This window comes from Dipodomys merriami, unplaced genomic scaffold, assembly GCF_024711535.1.
Source record: "Dipodomys merriami isolate MVZ:Mamm:240054 unplaced genomic scaffold, mDipMer1.0.p SCAF_122, whole genome shotgun sequence".
Lineage (NCBI taxonomy): Eukaryota > Metazoa > Chordata > Mammalia > Rodentia > Heteromyidae > Dipodomys > Dipodomys merriami.
This window is the reverse complement of record NW_027202516.1, coordinates 952,202-977,785: the sequence shown is the minus strand read 5'-3', so window position 1 is coordinate 977,785 and position 25,584 is coordinate 952,202. Positions and strand designations below refer to the sequence as shown.

The 25,584-nt window shown below is 48.6% G+C and overlaps 2 protein-coding genes across 7 annotated transcripts in view; one reads left to right on the top strand and one right to left on the bottom strand.

Annotated features, from left to right (window-relative positions):
• Bag2 (BAG cochaperone 2) overlaps window positions 1-15,721 on the top strand; it is a 20,572-nt gene extending 4,851 nt beyond the window's left edge. The window contains exons 3-5 of one of the 6 annotated variants that reach the window (XM_070017256.1): window positions 1,210-1,350; window positions 3,806-3,876; window positions 15,633-15,721. In XM_070017256.1, the coding sequence (XP_069873357.1) occupies window positions 1,210-1,350; window positions 3,806-3,867 (203 nt within the window). In that variant the 3' untranslated portion in view covers window positions 3,868-3,876; window positions 15,633-15,721. The other 5 variants (XM_070017255.1, XM_070017257.1, XM_070017258.1 and 2 more) reach the window with 5 other exon arrangements.
• Rab23 (RAB23, member RAS oncogene family) lies at window positions 6,760-25,584 on the bottom strand. The gene is made up of 7 exons (XM_070017253.1): window positions 25,423-25,584; window positions 24,244-24,601; window positions 21,647-21,732; window positions 15,540-15,696; window positions 13,167-13,249; window positions 12,556-12,645; window positions 6,760-9,912 (listed from the first exon to the last, which is right to left on the bottom strand). Exons 2-7 carry the CDS (start codon window positions 24,396-24,398, stop codon window positions 9,773-9,775), a joined length of 711 nt encoding a protein of 236 aa, XP_069873354.1. The 5' UTR covers window positions 24,399-24,601; window positions 25,423-25,584; the 3' UTR covers window positions 6,760-9,772.

Genomic DNA, 25,584 nt, shown 5'->3' with positions numbered 1-25,584 from the left:
CAAGCCCCACAACTGACCAAAAAAAAAACACTGCAGGACATTTAAGAGTGGAGGCAAAAGGTGAGAGTTGAGGCAGAGAAAGAAAGACAAAGGGAGATGAGTTTCCACCTGACTTGGAGGAAAAGAAGAGTACCATTTTTATTTTATTTATTTATTTTTTTGTCAGTAATGAGGCCTGAACTCTGGGCCTGGGCGCTGTCCCTCAGCTCTTCAGCTCAAGGCGAGCGCTCTACCACTTGAGCCACAGCACCACTTCTGGCTTTTTCTGCTTATGTGGTGCTGAGGAATCAAACCCAGGGCCTCATGCATGCCAGGCAAGCGCTCTACCGCTGAGCCACCTTCCCAGCCCCAAGAGCACCAATTTTGAACCAGGGGACCCATCGGGGCTGTAGGGCTGCATTGTAGAGCATGGCTGCCAGGGCGAAGGGGTCACGGGTGTTGCTCTCCTTGGCGCTGGGCTTCCTGGTCGCCTGCTGGGGGAAGGGGCCACACCCAGGCTTTGCTCTCTTGGCGCTGGGGTTCCTGGGCTCCCGCTGCCCTCCCCAGGATGAGAGTGGGTGGAGTGAATGATCAGTCTGACTCCAGACCACAGGTGCTGCTCATCCAAAGGGGTCAGTCTGTCTCTTCACCGTCTTGGCTGAAGACTGGGGATTTGGAAGCTCTGGGACAGGACAAGAAGGGGACTCCTGACTTCTTGTAGGTTGAGAAATGTTGGTAGAGCTCCATTGTGCAGCCTTGCTTCCTTCTGCTGGCCATGATCTCTGGGCCTCTGGCCTACCCCACCCCTCTGGGCGGATGAAGCCAGTGCCTGTCACTGCTACTGGGCAGCCACACTCTGGGCAGTGTGCTGCGGTGAGCTCTCATGTCCTTGTGTGGGACTTGTGATCACCACCTTTCCCAGCACAAGCCCTGGTGCGGCTCCCTGCTCCAGCCCCAAGCTGAGCCCATCGTCATCATGTTACCAGTGCAGAGCTGCCACTGCGTGCAGACACACAGACCTGTGTGGACACCTACTCGGTGTCCACATGTAAAGATTATCCAGGAAAGGTGGCCTATAACCTTGCTCTTCCTGTATGCTGCGTTCACTTTAAACAATTCTGAGAAGTGCTTATAGACGACAAGTTTTGTCGCGAATGAACACCATGGTGTTCTTGTCATGTTAAGTCCATGTCTTCTACTGATGGTTCTTTTAAACCTTGATACATTTAGGGGAAAGAGAAGAATTAAATCTGACAGCAAACCGTTTGATGGGCCGGACCCTCACTGTTGAAGTTTCAGTGGAGACAATTAGAAGTCCACAGCAGCAAGAGTCCCTCAGGCTTGCCACGCGGATCATAGATGAGGTGGTCAGTAAGTTTCTGGATGACTTGGGAAGCGCCAGGAGTCATCTTGTGTCTCTCTACGGCGCATGTTCATCTGAGGTACCCCCTGGGCCTGTGGACCAGAAGTTTCAGTCCATAGTAATTGGCTGTGCTCTTGAAGATCAGAAGAAAATTAAGAGAAGATTAGAGACTCTGCTTAGAAATATTGAAAATTCTGATAAGTCCATCAAGCTGTTGGAGCATTCTAAAGGAGCTGGCTCCAAAATGCTGCAGCCAAGTGAAGAAAAATTCAATTAGTCTTTGAGCTTAGAGGCATTTGATATTGTCAAAATACTAAAATACTACGGCAGGTGACAACTTGTTCTTTATGTTAGGCACAACCTCTTATTTGATGCCAGTAGTTGTTTCAGATGAGGAAGCTATTTTAACACCAAATGTTTTGCGAGTATTAAACCCAGGATTTTAGTTATGCAGTTGTTAGATTGAATTGCCATGTACCAGAATCTAGCATTACATGTCACATGTCTTATTGTTCACATAGCATGTGGCAAAGTAGTACTTGGCCAGGGCAAGAGCAGCACTGCTCTTGTAAATAGTGCTTGTACTGTCTTTTCTGGACTGTGGCATATAGTTGACTAGAAACTCCTAGTCTTGAGCAACATACACATAGCAAAGAACTCATGCTTGCAAGATCAGAGGAATCACATAGAACATTTTCATGCATGCTGTCATTCAACTTTTATGTGCCTAAGTACTACTTTGAATGAAAGATTTGAAAATTAGTGATTGTATTTTTATATAAATGGAAGCAATATGAGAAAATTACCTTCACTTTCACCATCATGAACAATTATGTACACTTAATCTCAAATGCATCATTTCTAAAAATTTTAGTGTGGTACCTTGCCTTTCTCCTCTTACTCTCCCCTCTTTAAACAAAGCCTGCTTGTTAGCTTCTGGATCTCCATTTGTCTCTCCCTGGCTCATTTGCCCATTCCCCGCACACTGGACATTTGGAGTGTGGATCTCCATTCTGTCTCTCCCTGGCTCATTTGCCCATTCCCCGCACACTGGACATTTGGAGTGTGGATCTCCATTCTGTCTCTCCCTGGCTCATTTGCCCATTCCCCGCACACTGGACATTTGGAGTGTGGATCTCCATTCTGTCTCTCCCTGGCTCATTTGCCCATTCCCCGCACACTGGACATTTGGAGTGTGGATCTCCATTCTGTCTCTCCCTGGCTCATTTGCCCATTCCCCGCACACTGGACATTTGTTGGTTTGCCAGCTGTTGCTGTTATCACAGCATGCTCTGTCCAGAGAGCTTTACTCTTCTTTGTTTTTGATCTTTACATAAATTCCCATTAATGGGTTTTTTAATCAGAGTATATATATTTTCATCTAACATTTTTAAATATTTTGTATAAAAGTGTATCAACCTACAATGTCTTCAGTAATTAACACACATCCATTTCACTGATACTGTTCATGCATTGGACATTCGACTTTTTCCTAACCCAGACATCTTGTTTTACTAACAAGGTTGATCCACACATTGCTCTTTTTACCTGTAATAAATGAAGCAACTATAGGACATATAATGATGTTGATACACAACTACTTAAACCATTTCTCCACAACTGCTCTTGAGTATTTCTTTCTTAAAAACTTACTATAAAGCTGTTATAGAGGGTTTACCATTTCATAAATCAGCCAATGGGGACACTTTTTTTGGACAATGTCACCCCTTATTCTCTCCGAGTTTTTTCCACCTGTCCACCCCAAGTTGTATAGTTCATTTTCAACATAGTTTCTACTTCTCACTCATTGTTTTTTTGGGGGGGGTCATGGGGCTTGAACTCTAGGCTTGGGCTCTTCCCTCAGCTCTTCAGCTCAAGGCGAGCGCTTTACCACTTGAGCTACAGCACCACTTCTGGTTTTCTAGTGGTTTATTGGAAATAGGAGTCTCATGGTCTTTCCTGCCCGGTCTGGCTTTGAACCGTGATCCTCAGATCTCAGCCTCCTGAGTAGCTAGGATTACAGGCTTGAGCCACTGGCGCCCACTCTCACTCATTTCTTGTATTCATATTGAGAGAGAGGTAATAGCCTGGTTTTGTACATCTCTGGGCAAGTGCTACTGAACTGGATTTACCATAGTGAAAACATTGCTGTGACTCATGACACGATCTGCCTCACAGGAGTTGCTGCTCCCTGCGGCAGTTTCCTGGTTTGTCTGCAGACTCCAGCTTTGCTGCCACAAGGCTCCCTACCTAGTGAGGATGTTTTTATGACCTAATTGTGAAAATTAAGGAGTGATTAATCCATTTCCTAAGTTCTCATGTGTTCTCTGAGCAATCCCACTGTTCACATTCACCCCAGTCAACCTGCCACTTTCCACCAATTCTGGCTCTATCTCCTTGACCTTTGTCTTCTCCATCTTGTACAATGCAGTTGGGTTAGCAATCATTCATTTCTTTTCACAGACTTGAAGAGTGGTGATCCTCCATCTCCAAGGTCTCTGGTCTGCACTGCCTTTGCCCTCTGATCTTCCAGGGTGAGCCACATTATTGATGACTGATAATAAGAGGATTGAGATGTAGGTGTTACCCATCACAATTTCTGTGCACTTCCCGGACTGTAGCTGCACCTTTAGCACAGCCTTTCTGCCATCTCTTGGTAACTTACTTCCCGGGACTGTACTTCTAGGCAGGCTCTTCTTCCTTTCTCTACAGGGATAGGCTCTCTGTAGCAATAGCCAGCAAGAAGGACCCACTGAGAATCTGGCAGATCTCACCCAAATTCACCAACGGAGGCCACAGTGAAAGTCCTATTTAAACCGTGACACATATATAAATAACCAGCGGTATTTTAATTTATGGACCTGACACACTGAAGTTCTCATAGGAGTGAGAAAGGGAAACATGGGCGTGATGAAGGTGAGCAGCTGTGGCAAGGGCTTCCTGACAGTGCACCCACATGAACAGCCTTTCATTGTAAATAAACACTAGTCAGGTGATTCCGTGCACAGCCCTGTGCTGATGGCATTTGTGTGGGACCCTGGTTAGAATTCACCCTGAAGAGGCAGCCACATGCTGGAGATTTCTGCTCCACTGGAAACAGCAGAGCATCTTAACAAACTGAAAACTGTGACCTGGTTTAAACTAATAGATACATTGTACTTCTCAGATGGCTGTGGTACACAAGGTACATACATCTGATACACAGTGTGATAATTCCTTTGGAAGGCTAAATGTTATACTACCTAAATACACAAAATAAGCAAAATTGCTGAGAATGTTGGGGGGGAATGCATTTTTCTCTGTGTCTTTGTACACAGGCATCAAAATGAAAATGGACAAAGCAAAAAACTGGAGTTAAGTGGCAGTATAGGCTGGATTCTAGCAACACCCTTACCAGCAGAGACACTGTGCAGGCCTTAGCAGTACTTGTGAGGAAGCATGGAAGGTAGCACGTGCGGAGGGCGGAGTGTGGTGCCTGACACAGAGGCACCTGTTAAATGCAGTAGAACCAGACAGGACAAAAAGAACACGTATCTGCCGGCCACAAAGACCCAAGCATCATCAAACAGTGTAGGAAACGGATCCATGTTTATAAAAGAATTTCTAGGGCATATTATTAAGTGCTAAGCGCACTAAATAACCAGCATCAATAAAATTAGCATGTTAGCATGCTAGATACAAATACCAAATAGTTTGATTAGTGTGTGTGTATGTGTGCACAAACCACCATCAGGACTGCAGCTTGAACTCAGGGCCTAGAAGCTCTCCCTCAGCTTTTTCATTTATGGCTGACTGGTTCTCTTCCATTTGAGCCACACCTCCACACCTGGCTTTTTGCCAGTTGATTGGAAATAAGTATCTCACAGACTCTCCTACCCTGGGTGCCTTGGAACTGGGCAACCCTCAGATTTCAGCCTCTTGAGTAGCTAGGATTACAAGCATTAGTCACCGGTACCCAGCAGTTATTTTTATTTTTTTATTTTTCTTTTGGGTCCGGTCGTGGGGCCTGAACTCTGGGCCTGGGCGCTGTCCCTCAGCTCTTCAGCTCAAGGCTTGCGCTCTACCACTTGAGCCACAGCGCCACTTCCGGCTTTTTTCTTTTTGTTTATGTGGTGCTGAGGAATTGAACTCAGGGTCTCATGCATGCAAAGCAAGCGCTCTACCACTGACCCATCCTCCCAGCCCCAACCCAGCAGTTATTTTTAAAACCTATTATACTTTTCAAATTTTACTTCTACATTAGTGATACACATTACACACAATCCTACCTTAAAATGCATTTATTTTTTGATTTGGAAATCATCTTCACTGAAATTTTAATCAAATAGTGTATTTTAAATTAAGCTTGAGGGCATAATTACAAGTGAATACAAGTGGCTTAGTTTTACAAAGGCATTATTAGTAATAAAAATATAGAAGACTCAGGTTTTCATTTAATCCAAAATTTTCATTTTTAAAATTCTTTTTACCAATATCCTACCATAGACCCAGGGGTCTTCAAGAGAGAAGAAAGGAATATGAGCTAGTAAACAGGTAAATCATCTGGTCACTGCCCTTGTGATCAGTGCATTAGTCCACTGTTGTTTCACTATATTCACATGTACAATAGATTTACTAGTTTTGTAAGAAAAACTTTTATGTGGTCTGATATGCATACTTCCTGCTTGCTAAAGCAGACAGAGTCGACCTATTGGTTGATGACGGTGCAGTATGGACGCTGTTGCCCCGATTCAGTACGCTGGTGGTCCAGTTAGGGCAGCCGTCTGGCAGGGTTTCAGGCTGAGGTCTTCAAACGAGACCTCAGCCCCTCAGGCACAGATGGGTTCGCTTCAGAAGTTCCCTGACCCCTGCCTGTGGCCCACATTGGACAGCTGGACAGCCATGTATCCTCTTTTTGGTAGTTTTGACTGTACTTTGAGGTTCTACATGTGTGCTCAACTTTGGGCAGTGTTAAAGGCAACCATTTAACCTGATTCTGTTGAGCTGTATTGCTTTATTATGGGCTTTTTTGATATAGTATTTAATTCATAGGCAGTAAGCATAGAAAGAAAGGAAACGTAGGGAACTCTGAGCTGTGGCAATTATTTCATAGGTATCTCTCTGCTAAAAAAGCAGTGATAGTACCAAGAAGACTAGACACAAATACACAACACCCTGTGCTCTTAAGAGACATTTTTCTTTAGCATCCACAGTTTTATTCGAAATTATAAGGTTATTTTAATAGCTCAAGGGTCAGAAAGGAAAAAATAATTTGAATTTTGAAGGTTTTAGAATTTATTAAATTGAGAAACTAACATCATTTGTGGCTGATTTTCAGACCTACTTAATGACTGCATAGGTGTGAAATATAGCGCAGTAAAAGTCCAAATATGTAGCAAAGATCTCTTTAGTTTTTGTTAAATAAGAAAAAGATAAAAACCAGTCACATAAAATTATATTTCAATTTTTAAGGGAATTGTAACCATCATCAGGGATTACATTTTTATAGAAAAGTAGCACATACTTTTACTCACATACATTTAATCAATATGAAATAGGACATTATGTAACAAATGACTTTCCTGCTAACAAAGGCTGTTAGACTACTTGCCACAAAATACACTTTGTGCAGACATGAGAGCGATTGTTTTTCAAGGGAGGAGAAAGCAGTGCCCACCGGGAGGTGAGCCCCAGCCCTCCTGCTCACCCCTGGCCAGCAGCGGGGATGGGAGCGTGTGACAAAGGTGGTGTTCGGGAACGGGGTGCCCTCAAGGCAAACGTGTGCACTGGACACCCAGGGCAAACAGGAAATGCTGCTCTGTTCTCAGCCTCACTCTGGGCAAGGAGGGGAGAATGGTACAGACAGGAGACTTAAAGGAATAGTAAGAGGATGAAACATACCAGGAAAATACAAAAACACTCATATTTTAGTACAAAAATGTAAAATGACCTCATGACATTTTCCAAGAAAAAAAATATTTTTGACATATTTTGAAGTCTTGTTAAAATGAGATGCTATCTGAAAAGCAGATCCACTACAAACAAAACCACCTGTACCAGACTTGAGTCAGTTTTGGAAGGCTGCTGTCCCAGGTCACATCAGTGTGTGTCAGACCGTTTCCTGTCCCTCCAGTTTTACTAGCATCCATCAGCAGGACAAAGGGTTTCACTGCGGTGGCAGTGTGGCCACAGAGACCGTCTTGGACTATCATGTGATGGCAGCAGTTCCTGAGAGATTACTACGCAGACCAAAGGCTGTAGAAAGTCTTATGGAAAAAAACTATATAAAAATGTGTAAACTGAAGGGGATTTCAGCATTGCAAGGCATTATGAAATCCACAACTTGGATTAGGACTAAAGTTCATCTTTTGTGCACTTTTAAAAATGGCTGCAATAATTTTAAGGTCTCCAGATTGGATTCTGTCAGCAGCAAAAAGTGCCAGCCACACAATGCGCTTTGCTAGGCCTCCTGTGCTAGGCGGCCTCTGGCAGCTGGCTGACCGGTGTGGAAGCTCACGCTCACCTTGCTCACAGTGGGGACACACACACACACTCACGCTCACCTTGCTCACAGTGGACACACACACACACATGGACGCTCACACTCACCTTGCTCACAGTGGGGACACACACACACACACACACACGGACGCTCACGCTCACCTTGCTCACAGTGGGGACACACACACATGGATGCTCACGCTCACCTTGCTCACAGTGGAGACACACACATGGACGCTCACACTCACCTTGCTCACAGTGGGGACACACACACGGACGCTCACGCTCACCTTGCTCACAGTGGGGACACACACACACACACGGATGCTCATGCTCACCTTGCTCACAGTGGGGACACACACACACACACACGGACGCTCACGCTCACCTTGCTCACAGTGGGGACACACACACACACGGACGCTCACGCTCACCTTGCTCACAGTGGAGACACACACACACACATGGACACTCACGCTCACCTTGCTCACAGTGGGGACACAGACACACATGGACGCTCACGCTCACCTTGCTCACAGTGGGGACACACACACACACATGGACGCTCACGCTCACCTTGCTCACAGTGGGGACACACACACACACATGGACGCTCACGCTCACCTTGCTCACAGTGGGGACACACACACACGGACGCTCACGCTCACCTTGCTCACAGTGGAGACACACACACACACATGGACACTCACGCTCACCTTGCTCACAGTGGGGACACAGACACACATGGACGCTCACGCTCACCTTGCTCACAGTGGGGACACACACACACACATGGACGCTCACGCTCACCTTGCTCACAGTGGGGACACACACACACACACACATGGACGCTCACGCTCACCTTGCTCACAGTGGGGACACACACACACATGCACGCTCACGCTCACCTTGCTCACAGTGGGGACACACACACACACATGGACGCTCACGCTCACCTTGCTCACAGTGGGGACACAGACACACATGGACGCTCACGCTCACCTTGCTCACAGTGGGGACACACACACACACGGACGCTCACGCTCACCTTGCTCACAGTGGGGACACACACACACACACATGGACGCTCACGCTCACCTTGCTCACAGTGGGGACACACACAGCTGGCTGACAGGTGTGGAAGCTCACGCTCACCTTGCACACACGCATAGACACACACGGTTCTTCAGTGAGGACCCCATGGAGAAGCTGCAGCATCTGTCTACCCTGTCAGAGGAGAGAACTGCTCTTAAGAGTTATCAAAACAATATGAATTCTGATAGTAAAGCACTTGTAAGAATTAGGTGATTTTTTTTTGGCACAAAGCATTTTTAAGTTCAAGCTCATTTTGCAAAATGTCTGTCTAGAATTTCTCATTCGAAAATAAAATAAGACACAAATGATTTCATGAATGAGTTAGAATCTAATTACCTTAAATACTGTACATGTTTTCAGTTTGCTCAGGACCAACTAGCTGCATGCCTTCCTCTACCAATATTTAGCGAAAACATTGCCAAAAATATGCCAATGCCATCTGGCAAGACTCAGGGTTGCCTTTCAGTACTATGTTCTCCAAGTATTCACAATGAATACTGCTTTTCAGAAAAGGAAGATGACCAATTGCAAGAAAAGAATGCTTTTTCCTTAAAATCGGTTCCAATATAATTCGGCATTCATGTTTTCCAGCATTTAAAATTCAGCACAACCTGTTTGACATTTTATAGCATTAAAAAAAAACAGGAGAAACTTTGTCTAACGTAGAAATATGAAAGTAAGCCCACAGGGCAGTTTCCCACAGGTCCCACACCACATTCTGAAGCCCAGCAGAGCAGAGCTTAGATCTGCTAGCCATCAGGAAGCCACGAGGCACAGAGGCTGCTAAGATGCTTGTGAAATATGGCAGTGGTTGCATGTGTCAACATACTTCATCCTGGCTCCTCCTAGAACATCTTAGAGTATGCTACAGCTGCTAAAGGGATTTCGAGTTTTCTTGGTCCTTTGTTTGTTAGGTCTGAGATTGATGATGTCTCCGCCATTTAAGGTACTGGAATTCTGGCCCAAGTGACTTCCTCCAGATGTATTAAAGACACCTGTATAAACAGGGAAAACAGATCAACTCTGAAACACACCAGGTTTACATGTAGCATCATAATAACCATAAGATTCTTTTGTTGGTCATGGAGCTTGAACTCTGGGCTTGGGCGCTGTCTCTACATTCTTCAGCTTAAGGCGAGTGCTCTACCGCTTGAGCCACAGCACCACTTCCAGTTGTAACTCCATTCCACTTTCCCCAACCCTCTCCCACTCCCAGCTCTCCACTGCTTTGTGTCCTATTTGTGGGCTCTTCATTTTGCAGAATATACCTGGGATTCATTCATACTATAGAAGTTCCTTTGTCAGAAGTGTTTCACTGACTGCCATGTTCTTCTGCATGTCCATTCATGTATCAACGTTGATTTCAGGACATTTCAAACTCATTTTTGCCTGGTTTACCTTTTTCTTTCTTTTCGTGGTACTGGGAGTTGAAATCGGGGCTTGGCACTTTAGGATTTTGTCGTTCCTCTCCCCCACCCCAGGGAGGGTCTCCAAACTTCCTGGCTAGCGTTGCTGTTTTATAGGCACAAGCCTTATTTTTAATAGTTACTACAAGACAAAGGTAGCAGCAAGTGCCTGTAATCCTAGCTACTTAGGAGACTGAGAGAGACACTGAGTTCAAGGCCAGCCTGAGCAACACAGTGAGGACTCCATGTTCGAGAATGAACTGATGCACGGGCTCTTTAGGTTCAAAAGGGCACAGTGAAATCTTTTCACCAAACTCCACGTCCACCCCACCCGACAATGTCCTCCTCTATGGCAGACACATTATACTTCTTCCTGAGGGTCTCCAGGGACTCTCTGCATATACAGGAAATGCACCTTTTTTGCCCTCCATTTTTTACTGAAATCGTGGGGTACTCTACATACTGGTCTGTGGATTTCCACTAATCTACCTTGAATTTTGGCATCAATAAATGTGTTAATTACTTTGCCTATTTGCATATAACCACCTCAAAAATACTTGATTTATATAGACACAATAATATTTGTGATACTTTAATATTACATATGCAAAAGCTAGTAGTAATACAAAGTTTTCCTATTTAGTATAAAATAACATAAAAATGATCTATTGGTAAAAGTGACAGATAAAAGTACTAAAAACAGTACTAAAATCATATTTAAAAATTAATTGTAAATTTTATTATAATTTTTTTCGTTGGTTGTGGGGCCTGAACTCTGGGCCTGGTGCTGTCCCTCAGCTCTTCAGCTCAAGGCTAGCGATCGACCACTTGAGCTATATAGCACCACTTCTGGTTTTCTGGTGGTTTATTGGAGATTAAGAGTCTCACAGACTTTCCTTCCTGGGCTGGCTTTGAACCGTGATCCTCAGATCTCAGTCTCCTGAGTAGCTAGGATGACAGACGGGAGCCACCAGCGCCCGGCTAATTACAAATTATTTGGATGGTGCTATTCACAAAATGTACTTTAATTTATGAACTGTCTACCATACATGGAACCCTAGGCAGAGAGACTACAAGGATACAATGATGTCTAGGACCAAGTCTGTCCACACTGAATTCATTCTATGTTAGGTTCATAGGTACTTCAAAGGAGGACCAATTATAGTTAATTCCTGCAACAAGAAACCCTTGGTGGAGAATGTGCAGTGGACCCCTGCCAGCCATGGACTGTGATTTCTGTTAGAAGAGAATATGAAAGGTTGTAGGTCAGCGGTAGAGTGTCAGCATGCACGTGTACACCCCAAGTTCAAACCTCAGTTCCTTCAGGAAAAGAAAGTATGGAGCTTGAGTCTTCCACTGGGTCTGAGAGAACACAAAGAATAAATACCCTGACACAAGATGAGCGCGTACGTCTCCCACAGGTGCATGTGCACAAGTCAGGAAGCCTGCAGTGTGCTTGGAGCCAGAAAACTGGTCATAGGAAACAGTGGGTGAGGATGCACACAAGGACAAGACAGTCTTCCTACACTAGGTAAATGCTGGGAGAAGAGAAGCTTTGAGGACTGTAGCAAGACGAGAGCGTGGCCCAAGGAGACCAGAGCAGGCAGAGGCTTACTGCACATGCTTTCTCCTCACAGGGCATCTGTGGTGTCTGTCGGCAGGACACATGCAGTAAAAGCCAGAACCGAGGAAGAGCCACATGAGAAGACGAGTGCGCTCATGTACACACAGCACGGGGATGGGATGAAGATCAAGTCTTCCAGATAGCACTCTGGGCTTGATGAAGGCTGACGCACCCTTGTAGAGAACTGCATTTACCATGCAAGAGAAAAGGCTGGCCACAGGGAGACGTGGACAAGTGCACAGAATAGCATTCCTGAAGCTCCTCCAGGGAAGGAGGCCTCCATAAAAGTACCCCTCTCTCCCTCTTCCCCTCTCCCCCTCTCTCCCTCCTCCCCTCTCCCCCTCTCTCCCTCCGCCCCTCTCTCCTTCCTCCCCTTTCCTCCTCTTTCTCTCTCTCCCCCTTCTCCCCTCTCTATTTCTCCAATCTCCTTCCCCCCCCCAAGAGTCCACGGCAATTAACGAATGTAGGAAATTCAGTGTAAGAAAACAACTTGAAATATTGATACAACTAAGTTTAAAAATCATAAACCATATTTCTTAGAGAAATGTACACTATAAAAAAGTAAAGCAATAATAATGAGAACAGGTAGCACTTGTTCTTGTACTCACCAATTTTGTTACTACTTGAATGCATCAGTTCTGGGTCCTCGGGGACTTGTTTGAGTTTTTGAAGGTATTTTTCAGCCAAATATTTAAAAACTAGAATAAACACAAGGTCAATTTGACTATGGTAAATGTAACATTATTTCATATTACTTACACTATCTGTACTAACCCTACTTAAAAATTAAACTTCAAAATTTATTTCAGCAATCACCTGAGAAGTACTAAGTAGTATTTAATTAGTAAGGAAAGGAAATTATACTTGTAGACATTGTTAGCATAGTGATTACCATTTAGCAACACTAAATTGACTCATTCTTGAAAAAGTCTCTACCTAGATGAGTTGAAGAAAACTAGCTAAAATAAACACTCAAGTACTAGTTGCAATCCAATAAATGATTCTTCTGAATTGAGAAGTCCCAGTATTCCTCTAATCTCTTAAACAAGTTAATGTCATTATCACTACCTCTTTGTGGACCAAGGAATGCTGAAACAATCCAATTATGCTGAAGAGCTACAGAAACGTAGAGGGGAGTATGAGCTGCAGAAACTCAGACAAGCAAAACTCCTAACTGCACAGAGGCATACATTTGGGGAGGTTGGACAGGCACGCTTACCTTCTGCCACGTTCAGGTCTTCCTTTACCGAGGTTCTGTAGAATCTCAACTTGAGCCTCTTGGCCAAGGCCTCGGCTTCCTCACTGCAGGCACACGGGGAAAAGAGGCTCATGAAGTGTTTCTGACGGCTCGTTTTAAAGACGCGGGGGGGGGGGGGGTGTTGGATAATTTCCTTCAAAAATGCTTTACGTTTCCTTTTGAAGAAGCTTAGCATTGATGTCCCACTGAGTAAGGGTCACTAAAAGCTCAGCTCATTTCATGTTTGAATGGAAACCTTCTTGGGGTAAACACTGTCACACTGTAGTTATAAACACAGTACTATTCTAGCCATACAGTAAGTAGTTACCGGTTCGCTTTCTCTACTATGGACATTATACTCATCATACTCATCATACGCATCCTCTGAGTACCTACCGGTACACTTATGCAGTGTTAGCTTTCTCTACTGTGAGCAACATACTCCTCACACTCTGAGTACTTACTGGCCACCAAACAACCCTGTTGCCAAAAGCCCAAGTTTAACAGCTGCATCTGCTCTGTCACTGAGCCTCTCTGTGCTCAGAGCTAGCACTCTACCACTTGAGCCACAGTACCACTTCTGGCTTTTTCTGTACTGAGGAATCGAACCCAGAGCTTCATGCATGTAAGGCAAATACTCTACCACTAAGCCACATTCCCAGCCTATGAGAGACGCATTTTAGTTTTATTAGAAACCTGATTGTAGTAGCCATGATACAAAATGGCCCCTGGGGCCCTCCTCCCACCGTGTTTCATACCCTTGGGTAGCCGCCTCCACCCTGGAAGCAAGGCTGGTCTCCCACAGCACACCCAGTGTGATTTCTAGCACCTAACAAGAAGCCTTGTTTCTGCTTTGCTCTCCTGCGTCACCTTTCTTGAGAAAACTATGGCCATACTGTGGGAACTCCTCTCTGAGCAGCCTCACGGTGGGCGTGAGGATCTAGGGCCTCCTGCTTTCGGCATGCTGGACATGCGCAGAGCACACCCAGGCCCCGCACGGGGAGCAGCGGCTAGTCTCGCGCACATGGCAGTTCTGCCAGTAGCTGTGCTATGTATGAACCCCATGGGGTGCTGTAGCCCGTCCAGGCTTCAGCCTTCCCAGGGCCACCCGCAGAGCCATTCCTGAGTCCCTACACAGAGAAACTGAGAAAATGCTGCTTTACACCACTCAACTGTACCTGACTGGGTACATACAACAGATAACAGAAGAACACATTTAAAAAAAATAAGGTGTAAAAACAAAGCAAAGAGCCGGGCGCCGGTGGCTCACGCCTGTCATCCTAGCTACTCAGGAGGCTGAGATCTGAGGATTGTGGTTGGAAGTCAGCTTGGGCAGGAAAGTCCATGAGACTTATCTCCAGTAAACCACTCAAAAAGCCACAAGTGGAGCTGTGGCTCAAGTGGCACAGTACTAGCCTCGAGCAAAAGAAGCTCAGGGACAGTGCCCAGGATTGGCAAAAAAAAAAAAAAAAAGTGAAAATTTAGAAAACTAGTGAAGATATTAATAATCTAATGACTACTTTTAGATAAAAATTACCTGGATGCTAAACTTTGTTCATTAGTTTGAAACTAACAGTTCTGAATATACAAAACAATATGGACCACAGTTGTTCTTAAATTTGTGAACACAGAATAGCTACTTACTATACAGAGTTAAAAAAAAGTTCACATCTGTCATGTTTAAATCTGGCGGGACATTACCAACGCCGGCATGTAAACACTGAGCGCACTTCCTTCTACCTTTCTGAAATGTAGTTCATGACTCTGGCCTGTTGTCACCCACTGTGCTTTCGTAATCTAAACCAATCACAGTTAATAGGTCACAGAAAATTCAAGTAAATTGAAGCTTTTAAGAAAATAAAATCCTTATAAAGGAAAATATACTAAGGCTTTCCTAAGTTTTGTAAGTCTAAACAAAAATTAAAATTGTCATTGGGGCTGGGAAGGTGGGTCAGCAGTAGAGCGCTTGCCTTGCATGCATGAGACCCTGGGTTCGATTCCTCAGCACCACATAAGCAGAAAAAGCTGGAAGTGGTGCTGTGGCTCAAGTGGTAGAGTGCTAGCCTTGAGCTGAGGGACAGCGCTAGCCTTGAGCTGAGGGGCAGCGTCCAGGTGTACACACACACAGACACACAGACACAGACACAGACACAGACACAGACACACACACACACACACACACACACACACACACACACACACACACACACACACACACACACACACACACTTTTCATGTTTATGACCACCCTCTCCCCCCTGAAAGTAGCCCAGGCCCAGAGTTCGACACACACACACACACTTAAAGTTTTCATGTTTATGACCACCTCCTCCCCCCTGAAAGTAGCACCTTACTTCTTTATACAAGAGTCATCCAAGAGATCGATCTTGTTTTGCACAAGCACAGTTGGGATGTCTCCAACTTCAGCGACTACTTTTTCTCTCCAGCTGGAAACTGCTTCAAAGGACTCCCTGTCCACCGTGGAAAAGACCAGCACACAGGCCTGTGCTCCTGTGGGGACGGGAACAAGCAGGTTCCACATCAAAGGAGGACCGCACACCCGTCAGGGCCGCTTTCTCCTGCTCACGACAGCTTCCACATGACGGAAGTCCTCTTGGTAATGTCTACTTGTATTTCAACATTCAAACTTATTATAAAGTCAAAGAACAAATTTTTTTTTTGCTCAGTCGTGGGGCTTGAACTCTGGGCCTGGGCGCTGTCCCTCAGCTCTTCAGCTCAAGGCAAGTGCTCTACCACTTGAGCCACAGCACCATTTCCGGTCTTCACCAGTGGTCTATTGAAGAGTCTCATGGACTTTCCTGCCCAGGCTGGCTTTGGCTTTGAACCGTGATCCTCACATCTCAGTCTCCTGAGTAGCTGGGATTACAGGTGTGAGCCACCGTCACCCGGCCAAAGAACCAATTTTTAATCAGGAACCATGTTTCTTAAACATGTAATGCATCAGATATTTGTATAATAGATACAATTATGTATTACACTTGTCTGTAAAATAGTATATACACATATACAGTATATATATATATATATATATATATATATATATATATATATGCTATATATGTATAATGGGGGGTGGAGTTTTAGCTTACTTACTCATGGAACCCCATAGTATACTGGCAATATTGAAACTATCAACTCTCATGTTAGGCGAATAGTATCTAAGATTAAAAATAACCAGCCGTGTTCAAGAAGCAGCTGTCATATAAATCATCAGTGCAGTATCAACAGGTGTGTACATGACAGAAGCAAGAGGCCTTCCCAGAACCCAGGCGCTGTTTCTTAGTTCTGTCCTTCAGAACCACCTTGTGTTAACGCATGCCTGGCCCACCTCAACTATAACCATCAGTGTTTTTAGTGCTGTAAAGCAGAAGGTAAATCCTTACTATTCTAAGAACTCGCTGTAAATGCATTAACTATACAGAATACACACACACAAACGAGAAAAATGGAGGGAGGAGGGAGGGAAACAACTGATCCTCACATTTCAAGATTTGAGGAGAATTTGAACTGAAGATTACATTAGTGTTTAGATACATAAATGTATATTTATTTGAATTCTAATATTTACCAAGACTACAAATAAAACACTGTATAATCATTTTAAGCATGACTTAAATCATTTTATAATCATTTCTTTATTATAAAACTCTATTTGTTAGCTTGAAACCAAGAACTGCAGATGCAATCAACTACATTTACATTCAAGGACCTAATAGGATTTCCCGAGTGTATAAGATCTGACTCTGAAAAACAAAACCAACAATCTTAGAGGAGGTATACAGTTAAAAAAAAAAGTCTGTAAGTGGATGGTTCCAGATATTAGCAGTAAGAATAAGACAAAGAGTAAAAGAAAAAAATGTCTATAATCTCCCCGGTTATTTATAAGGGATAGAATAGGCAAAGAACAAAGAAATGACAAAGTGCTTGTCTGGAGAAGAGGATGTGGTGTTGTTTAGACAGGTTAAACAATCAGGGTAAACAGTGTGCAGAAACTGTGGTTGTTTTCCCCCAGCTCCAGTTTTGGAGTGCTATGGAAGACAGTTTTTCCTGCAGACAGAATTCCCTCAAACAAATGCTGCAGGGAATACTCCCCTTTCTGCCTTGTGGCTTATCCGATGTTTTTAGAAGAGCCCTGGGCTTCTCAGCACATCTCCCAGGAGAACTGGTGCCTCCCAGCACAGCCTCCGAGACGTCTTCACACCGCTCTTCTGAGGAACTGACCCCTAGTTACCTTCAGCGAGCGCTCTACCCCTTGAGCCACAGTATCACTTCCGGTTTTCTGAGTGGTTTACTGGAGATAAGAGTCTCACGGTCTTGGTCTTTTCTGCCCGGGCTGGCTTTGAACCGTGATTCTCAGCTGTCAGCCTGTGAGTAGCTAGGATTATAGGCGTGAGCCGCCGTGCCTGGCTACCTAACTACCTACGCTGGTTTTTCTCCTTTCCCCACCCCTGAATCACATCCCAGATAAGCCGTTACCCAGGTGGGGGTGGGGAGGTGGGAGATGCTCACAGTAATGGTCTTAAATGGAAATTAAGGAGATGGTGGGACAGTCGGTGGACTCCTCCTCACTGGTCTTCCTAACCCTTCCCTTCCTAGTCTTTCCTTCACAATGACCATATCCCAACCTACACATGCAGCAGAAACTGTGGCATCCCTTCCCCAGGAAGGTATTGCTGCAGGGGAGAGGGGCGTGCGTGCGTGCGTGCGTGCGTGCGTGCGTGTGGAGCACAGGGTAGACGTTGGCAGGGGCTTGCCACATGACCCACACCAACTAAACCCACTCCCCTCAGCACTGCCATCAGGCCAAGGTGTCCTAATTACACAACAGCTCGGGAGTTTGGTTCATTCCTGGAAGATGGCCTCTCCTCAGCCAAAATAAATACTCAAGTCTGTGGGTGTCCTTGCTTGAGACCAGCAAGGAAATCAGCAGGAGGAACTCCGCACAGAAGATCAGGAAGGCTGTAGTCTGAACAAACAACTTCTTTTCCAGGAAACAATTCAGTATACCTCGTGTATAAAGCCAGTTTGATTCTCTCTTTTTTGTTTTTTTTTTGACAGTCATGGGGTATAAATTTGACCTGGGCGTTGACCCTCAGCTCTTCAGCTGAAGGCTAGCGCTCTACCACTTGAGCCATAGCACCACTTCCAGCTTGTGGTGCTGAGGAATTGAACCCAGGGCCTCATGCATGCGAGGCAAGCATTCTACCACTGAACCACCTTCCCAGTCTGTAAAGCCAGTTTGAAAAGGATTCTGTTTCTGTGTTCAGCAACCCAAACCATTCTGACAGACCCCAAAGTGATCCACAAAGGGACGTTAGGTCTAACATTCCTCAGACACATTAATTTTGATTGTGGTAAATAAATATTCACCTTTACAGTTTAGAAAACGAGAAAGCTTGCCACGCGCTGGAGGCTCACGCCTGTAATCCTAGCTACTCAGAAGGCTGAGATCAGAGGACCGCAGTTCAAAGCCAGCCGGGGCAGGAAAGTCTGTGAGACTCTTATCTCTAATAAACCACCAGAAAACTGGAAGTGGCGCTGTGGCTTGAGTGGTAGAGCGCTCGCCTTGAGTTGAAGAGCTGAGGGGCAGCGCCCAGCCCAGAGTTCAGGCCCACTTGACTTGCTTGCTCATCTGCTTCTCTAAACCTTGGGCTGGGTTTGTTTTTTTTTCCTGGTTATTTTGGAGATAGGAGTCTCACACACTTTTCTGGCCGGCTGGCGTCCGGGGCTGTGGGTTCAGGGCTCCCCGGGGAGCAGTGGCCTGCCCGGGCCTGAGGCCCAGCATGCCTGACACCCCAGACCCAGCACCCCAGGCCCAGTATGCCTGACGCCCAGGCCCAGCACCCGAGGCCCAGCGTGCCTGATGCCCAGGCCCAGCACCCGAGGCCCAGGCCCAGCACCCGAGGCCCAGGCCCAGCACCCGAGGCCCAGGCCCAGCACCCCAGGCCCAGGCCCAGCACCCGAGGCCCAGGCCCAGCACCCCAGGCCCAGGCCCAGCACCCGAGGCCCAGGCCCAGCACCCGAGGCCCAGCGTGACTGATGCCCAGGCCCAGCACCCCAGGTCCAGGCCCAGCACCCGAGGCCCAGCGTGCCTGATGCCCAGGCCCAGCACCCCAGGCCCAGCACCCCAGGCCCAGTGTGCCTGATGCCCAGGCCCAGCACCCCAGGTCCAGGCCCAGCACCCCAGGCCCAGGCCCAGCACCCCAGGCCCAGCACCCCAGGCCCAGCACCCGAGGCCCAGCGTGCCTGATGCCCAGACCCAGCACACCCCAGGCCCAGCACACCCCAGGCCTAGCACACCTCAGGCCCAGCACCCCAGACCCAGCACACCCCAGACCCAGCACACCTCAGGCCCAGCACCCCAGGCCCAGCACACCCCAGGCCCAGCACCCCAGACCCAGCACACTCCAGGCCCAGCACCCCAGACCCAGCACACCAGACCCAGCACACCCCAGGCCCAGCACCCCAGACCCAGCACCCCAGACCCAGCACCCCAGGCCCAGCACACCCCAAGCCCAGCACACCCCAGGCCCAGCACACCCCAGGCCCAGCACACCAGGCCCAGCACACCCCAGGCCCAGCACGCCCCAGGCCCAGCACGCCCCAGGCTCAGCACCCCAGGCCCAGCACACCCCAGGCCCAGCACACCCCAGGCCCAGCACACCCCAGGCCCAGCACCCCAGACCCAGCACCCCAGGCCCAGCACCCCAGGCCCAGTACACCCCAGGCCCAGTACACCCCAGGCCCAGCACACCCCAGGCCCAGTACACCCCAGGCCCAGCACACCAGGCCCAGTACCCCCCAGACCCAGCACCCCAGGCCCAGCACCCCAGGCCCAGCACACCCCAGGCCCAGTACACCCCAGGCCCAGCACACCAGGCCCAGCACCCCAGGCCCAGCACACCCCAGGCCCAGCACACCCCAGGCCCAGCACACCAGGGCCAGTACCCCAGCCCCAGCGCACCCCAGGCCCAGTACCCCAGCCCCAGCACACCCCAGGCCCAGCACACCAGGCCCAGCACACCAGGCCCAGCACCCCAGCCCCAGCATACCAGGCCCAGCACCCCAGGCCCAGCACACCCCAGGCCCAGCACACCAGGCCCAGCACCCCAGGCCCAGCACACCCCAGGCCCAGCACACCAGGCCCAGCACAAGCCAGGCCCAGCACACCCCAGCCCCAGCACACCAGGCCCAGCACACCCCAGGCCCAGCACACCCCAGGCCCAGCACCCCAGGCCCAGCACACCCCAGGCCTAGAACCCCAGGCCCAGCACCCCAGGCCCAGCACACCAGGCCCAGCACACCCCAGGCCTAGCGCCCCAGGCCCAGCACACCCCAGGCCCAGCACCCCAGGCCCAGCACCCCAGGCCCAGCACACCCCAGACCCAGCACCCCAGGCCCAGCACACCCCAGGCCCAGCACACCCCAGGCCCAGCACACCCCAGGCCCAGCACCCCAGACCCAGCACACCCCAAGCCCAGTACCCCCCAGACCTAGCACACCAGGCCCAGCACACCAGGCCCAGTACCCCAGACCCAGCACACCAGGCCCAGCACCCCAGGCCCAGCACACCCCAGGCCCAGCACGCCCCAGGCCCAGCACGCCCCAGGCCCAGCACACCAGGCCCAGCACCCCAGACCCAGCACACCCCAGGCCCAGCACACCCCAGGCCCAGCACACCCCAGGCCCAGCACACCCCAGACCCAGCACCCCAGGCCCAGGCCCAGCACACCAGGCCCAGCACCCCAGGCCCAGCACACCCCAGGCCCAGCACCCCAGACCCAACACACCCCAGGCCCAGCACACCCCAGGCCCAGCACACCCCAGGCCCAGCACACCCCAGGCCCAGCACCCCAGACCCAACACACCCCAGGCCCAGCACCCCAGGCCCAGCACACCAGGCCCAGCACCCCAGGCCCAGCACCCCAGGCCCAGCACACCAGGCCCAGCACACCCCAGGCCCAGCACACCAGGCCCAGCACACCCCAGGCCCAGCACCCCAGGCCCAGCACACCGGGCCCAGCACACCCCAGGCCCAGCACACCCCAGGCCCAGCACACCCCAGGCCCAGCACACCCCAGGCCCAGCACACCCCAGGCCCAGCACACCCCAGGCCCAGCACCCCAGGCCCCAGATCTAAGCCTAGCACTGAAAACAAGACAGAAGTCATATAAGACAGGGCCCACTGTTTAAATATAAAATGGCGCTTCCCATTTCACAGGAGTGTAGAATGAGGAGCTGGGCTTCGAGAATACCTTGAAATTATTTTAACTTTGTTCTGTCTCACTGCAGGGGATGAAACCTAGAGCTTCATGCCATTAGGTGAGTGCTCTACCTCTGAACTGCATTTCCCCGACCTACTGTAACGATTCTCACAGGGAAACTTTTACATGGGAAAGAAAGCAAAGAACGTGACAGACAAATCAGCACCACATTTTACCTCGATAGTAGGCCTTTGTTATTGCATCAAATTCCTCTTGACCTGCAGTGTCCCATAACATTAGTCTGACATCCTCATCATTAACTCTGAAAGAGATGGATTTATGTAAAGTTTTTTTTTATAACGCTTTGTGCATATTTTTGTTTTTCAAATCCAAAGGCATTAAAGCTACCTTGTGAGCATCACTGTGAAACGTGGAGTTTAGGCCCTTTAATGTTGGACTGGCTGCAGCAGTGAAAGTGGAACAGCTGTGCAAATGGAATGGTTTTCTTTAACAATCGTCGTGCACTAAGGGCCGGGCGGACACGACCCGAGCCACTGCTTTCTCCCCTTGCCCCCTCTAGTGGGCTTTGGTGCTTCATAAACATGAGAATGTGGGCAAGAAGCTTCACTGCCCTCTCACTAGAAAACCTATTTTGTTATAAAGTTGACTACTCAAAGCATTTGTGTCCCAGCTGGCACTATGTTGTGGGTTGTTTCTGTTTCTCTGGGTTCAAACCTAGGACCTTCTGTGTGCTAGGCAAGTACTCCACCTCTGAGCTCCATCAATACTGAATTACCAAATACTGAACCATACTGAGGTAGACTCTTAGTCCAGGTGTGGTGGCTATAAGCCCAGTACTGGGGAGAGGAGAATTACAAGTTCAAGGTCAGCTTGGGCTACATAGTATATCTGAGCCCAACCTGAGCTGCATCAGTCTCTGCCTTGAAAAAGAAGGAGGAAAAAATCCTTTATAATTTTTTCTAACTGATCAATACCTAGCTTTATGTATATTTCTGTTTAGAGACACCTTATTAATATAATTTAGCATAAGTTCATGCCCAACCACTGTAAGTCCTGTCTGCACAAAGCTTATCTATCTAACCCATGTATTTTCTCTGTAGGAAATACTTCATAGCCTCCTTGCTCTTAGGAAAGTAGACAGCACTTAGCACTGCACTGGGGGGACAATTTCAAAAAGTAAAAAAGGTGACATTGTGCAGAGCATTACAGAAAGGACACATTCTCACTGCGTAAGAGCTGAAGCCAGGAGACTGAGCTTGGTCTCAGCTGGAGAAGTATGTGCTGGGAAACTCCTGTATCTATCCACAAATGACCAACCAACACTACAAGTGGACAGATTTTAGCAAGTAGCTGAACAGTCAGGATTAACTATATGCTAACTATGTATTGTATATTACCTGATTTCAGGCAATAAGTACAAAAACATCAAGACTTACAGCTGAGGCTACTTAAAGCATGTTTAGAGAAAGGAAGCAAATAAAAAGTATAGAGCACAGATAATAGGATATAGATTCAAAATTATCTTTGAAATGACAAAAACAGCTTTTCCCTGTGTGATGTTAATATCTAGCCACAAACATTTGTTTAATGTTTCTTATGTCTATAACATCCTTTTTTTGGTTAGTCCTGGGACTTGAACTCTAGGATTGGGCGCTGTCCATGAGCTCTTCAGTTCAAGGTGAGCACTCTACTACTTGAGCCACAGCACCATGGAGATAAGAGTCTCACATACTTTCCTGCCTGGGCTGGCTTTGAACTGCGATCCTCAGATCTCAGCCTCCTGAGTAGCTAGGATGACAGTCATGAGCCACTGGCACCCAGCTCTGTAATACATTTTTTTTGTTTTTTGTTTTGTTTTTGTTATTGTTTTTTGGATCCGGTCGTGGGCCTGAACTCTGGGCCTGGGCGCTGTCCCTCAGCTCTTCAGCTCAAGGCTAGTGCTCTACTACTTGGGCCACAGCACCACTTCCGGCTCTTTTTTCTGCTTATGTGGTGCTGAGGAATGGAACCCAGGGCCTCATGCATGCAAGGCAAATGCTCTACCACTGAGCCACCTTCCCAGCCCCAATACATTTTTTTTAAACCTAAAATAGTCTTGAAAGTTTCTCAAAACTAATAACAAAAGGCATTATTCTAAGGGTTTTAGAATCCAATTAAATTCCCTAAAGAGTTTCCTTTCATGGGCATATTTGATCCTCCTAAATCTGATTTATTTCTTTGGAATAAAAGCAAATTATTTGCTCTATAACTTCTCTTTGTACTCTTGTCTAATTTTACAAAGAGAGGAAACATAATTTAGAGACATGGATAACTTCTAAATAAAAAAAATAGAAATATCAATCAGAACATCAGCCTGTGTTTAGGAAGTACCCGAAATGTAATTAATAACTGTAAAACATATGAGAAGGAAAAAAAGTAGGTAAAAGGTATCTCCAATTAACCACTTAAAAACCAGAAGTGGAGCTTTGGCCCAAAGTGGTATACAGCAAGCCTTAATCTCAGGGACAGTGCCCAGGCCTCGAGTTCAAGCCCCATGACTAGCCAAAAAAAAAAAAAAAAAAAAAAGGAACTAAGGAGCAAGAAATAAGGATAAAGATGTTTATGGTTAGGCCTGGCATGGCGGCTCAGGCCTGTCACCCTGGTATCTGAGAACAAGAGGCAAAAGGAATATGGGCTGGGCCACACAGTGAGACTGTTGAAAAACATCTGTCCTAGCTGTGAACATGGATTGCACTGTAATTATCCGCTACTATTCCAGTGAGAGTCTTAAATTACAAATCCAAAGAAATGAATGGAACAGCCAGGTACATACTGGATCTGTCGCTCCAGAAAGTCCACTCCGATGGTTTTCTTGTAGTCTTTTGTGAAGACGCCCTTGCAGTACCGCTGGATCATGCTCGACTTGCCCACCGCCCCGTTCCCCACCACCACCAGCTTGATGGCCACCTCCATGTCCTCCTCCAGCATCTTGGCGCAGACACGCTCTTGTCCCAGGGCCAGGCCGCCCCTCCCAGGCCTGTGGTTTAAAATGGAGATCTTCTGACTACAAAATGTAGCCAGCTGCAGTTATTTCATCGGGGAGGGGCAGGTGCAGGAGACGGCACCGACCGCGGTGGTGAGCCAGCTCCCCTTTCCTGTGAGACCAGAGAAGACCGACAAGGAGCCAGCACCTGCAGTCATGGGAGCAAACGAAGGGACTTTAGGAACACCGTGCTTCTCCTCCCTCCTTCACACGTAGTGTGGATGGGGAATTCGGACGGATTCACCCTCCGGCCTCTCCTCATGGCTCTATCTCCAAGACAAACTTTCAGAAGAGATCCGAGGAGGAGGTCTCCCCGGGGTTTGGATAAGATGCCCAAAGACACCGAAGAAAAGTCAACAGCCTGGGCTTCATCACAAAAAAGCCTGCGCTTTCGGAAGGGGATGAAACTCAAGCGGAGCTGCAGACCAGTGGCGTCCGCTGCGCCGCGCACGCACCGGCGATCACGCAGCCGGTCTGCAAACAACGCGCGAGGAGCCTCGGCGTCCACGGGAACCTTTAACAACGAGCGCACCCAGGACCCGGCCGGGCGCCAGGCCCGAGCCTCCCCCGAGGCTGGCGCGCCCCGCGCGGGGCCGGGGTCCTCGCACGGCGCGGGCGCCCCGGCCCGGGGCCCGCACGCCCCCCGCGGGGCGGGCGCTCGCACGGCCGGACCCACGACGCGCGGCACCTGCGGAGACCAACAGCCCAGGGGCGGGCGTCCGGCCGGGGCTCGGGGCCGCGGGGGCGCGGGGGCCGCGGCCCGGCTTCGCGTGCGTGCAAGACGGAGCGCCGGCGCGGGGCGCCGCAGCCCGGCCCCCGCGGGCGACCCCGGGGCTCCGACCCTGCCCGCCCGGGGCCCGGGGGCCTCCGCGCGTCCGCCCCGGCCCACCGGGGACCAGCCGAGGGCGAGGAGACCCCGGCCTCCCGGCCCGGCCGCCCCGCCCGGCCTCCCGGCCCGGCCGCCCTCACCGTCCGTCCTGGTCGCCGCCGCCCGGCGGGCCCGCGCCGCCCTCTCCCCGCTGGCGACGGCGGTGATCGGGTTGCGGACTCTGCGCGGGGCTCCGGCCGAGCGGCTGGCGGCGGGGCCCACCGGCGCCGAGCCGGACGCTCCTCGCCAGCGGAACGATGCGC

What these genes read in the sequence shown, in the direction of transcription:
- Rab23 (XM_070017253.1), bottom strand. Translation starts at nt 24,398, where the DNA reads ATGCTGGAGGAGGACATGGAGGTGGCCATCAAGCTGGTGGTGGTGGGG. An exon ending in TTTCTGGAGCGACAGATCCA is followed by an intron (nt 21,733 to 24,243) that starts GTATGTACCTGG and finishes CATCTCTTTCAG; the next exon opens with AGTTAATGATGAGGATGTCA. An exon ending in TTCAAGTAGTAACAAAATTG is followed by an intron (nt 9,913 to 12,555) that starts GTGAGTACAAGA and finishes CTGTTTATACAG; the next exon opens with GTGTCTTTAATACATCTGGA.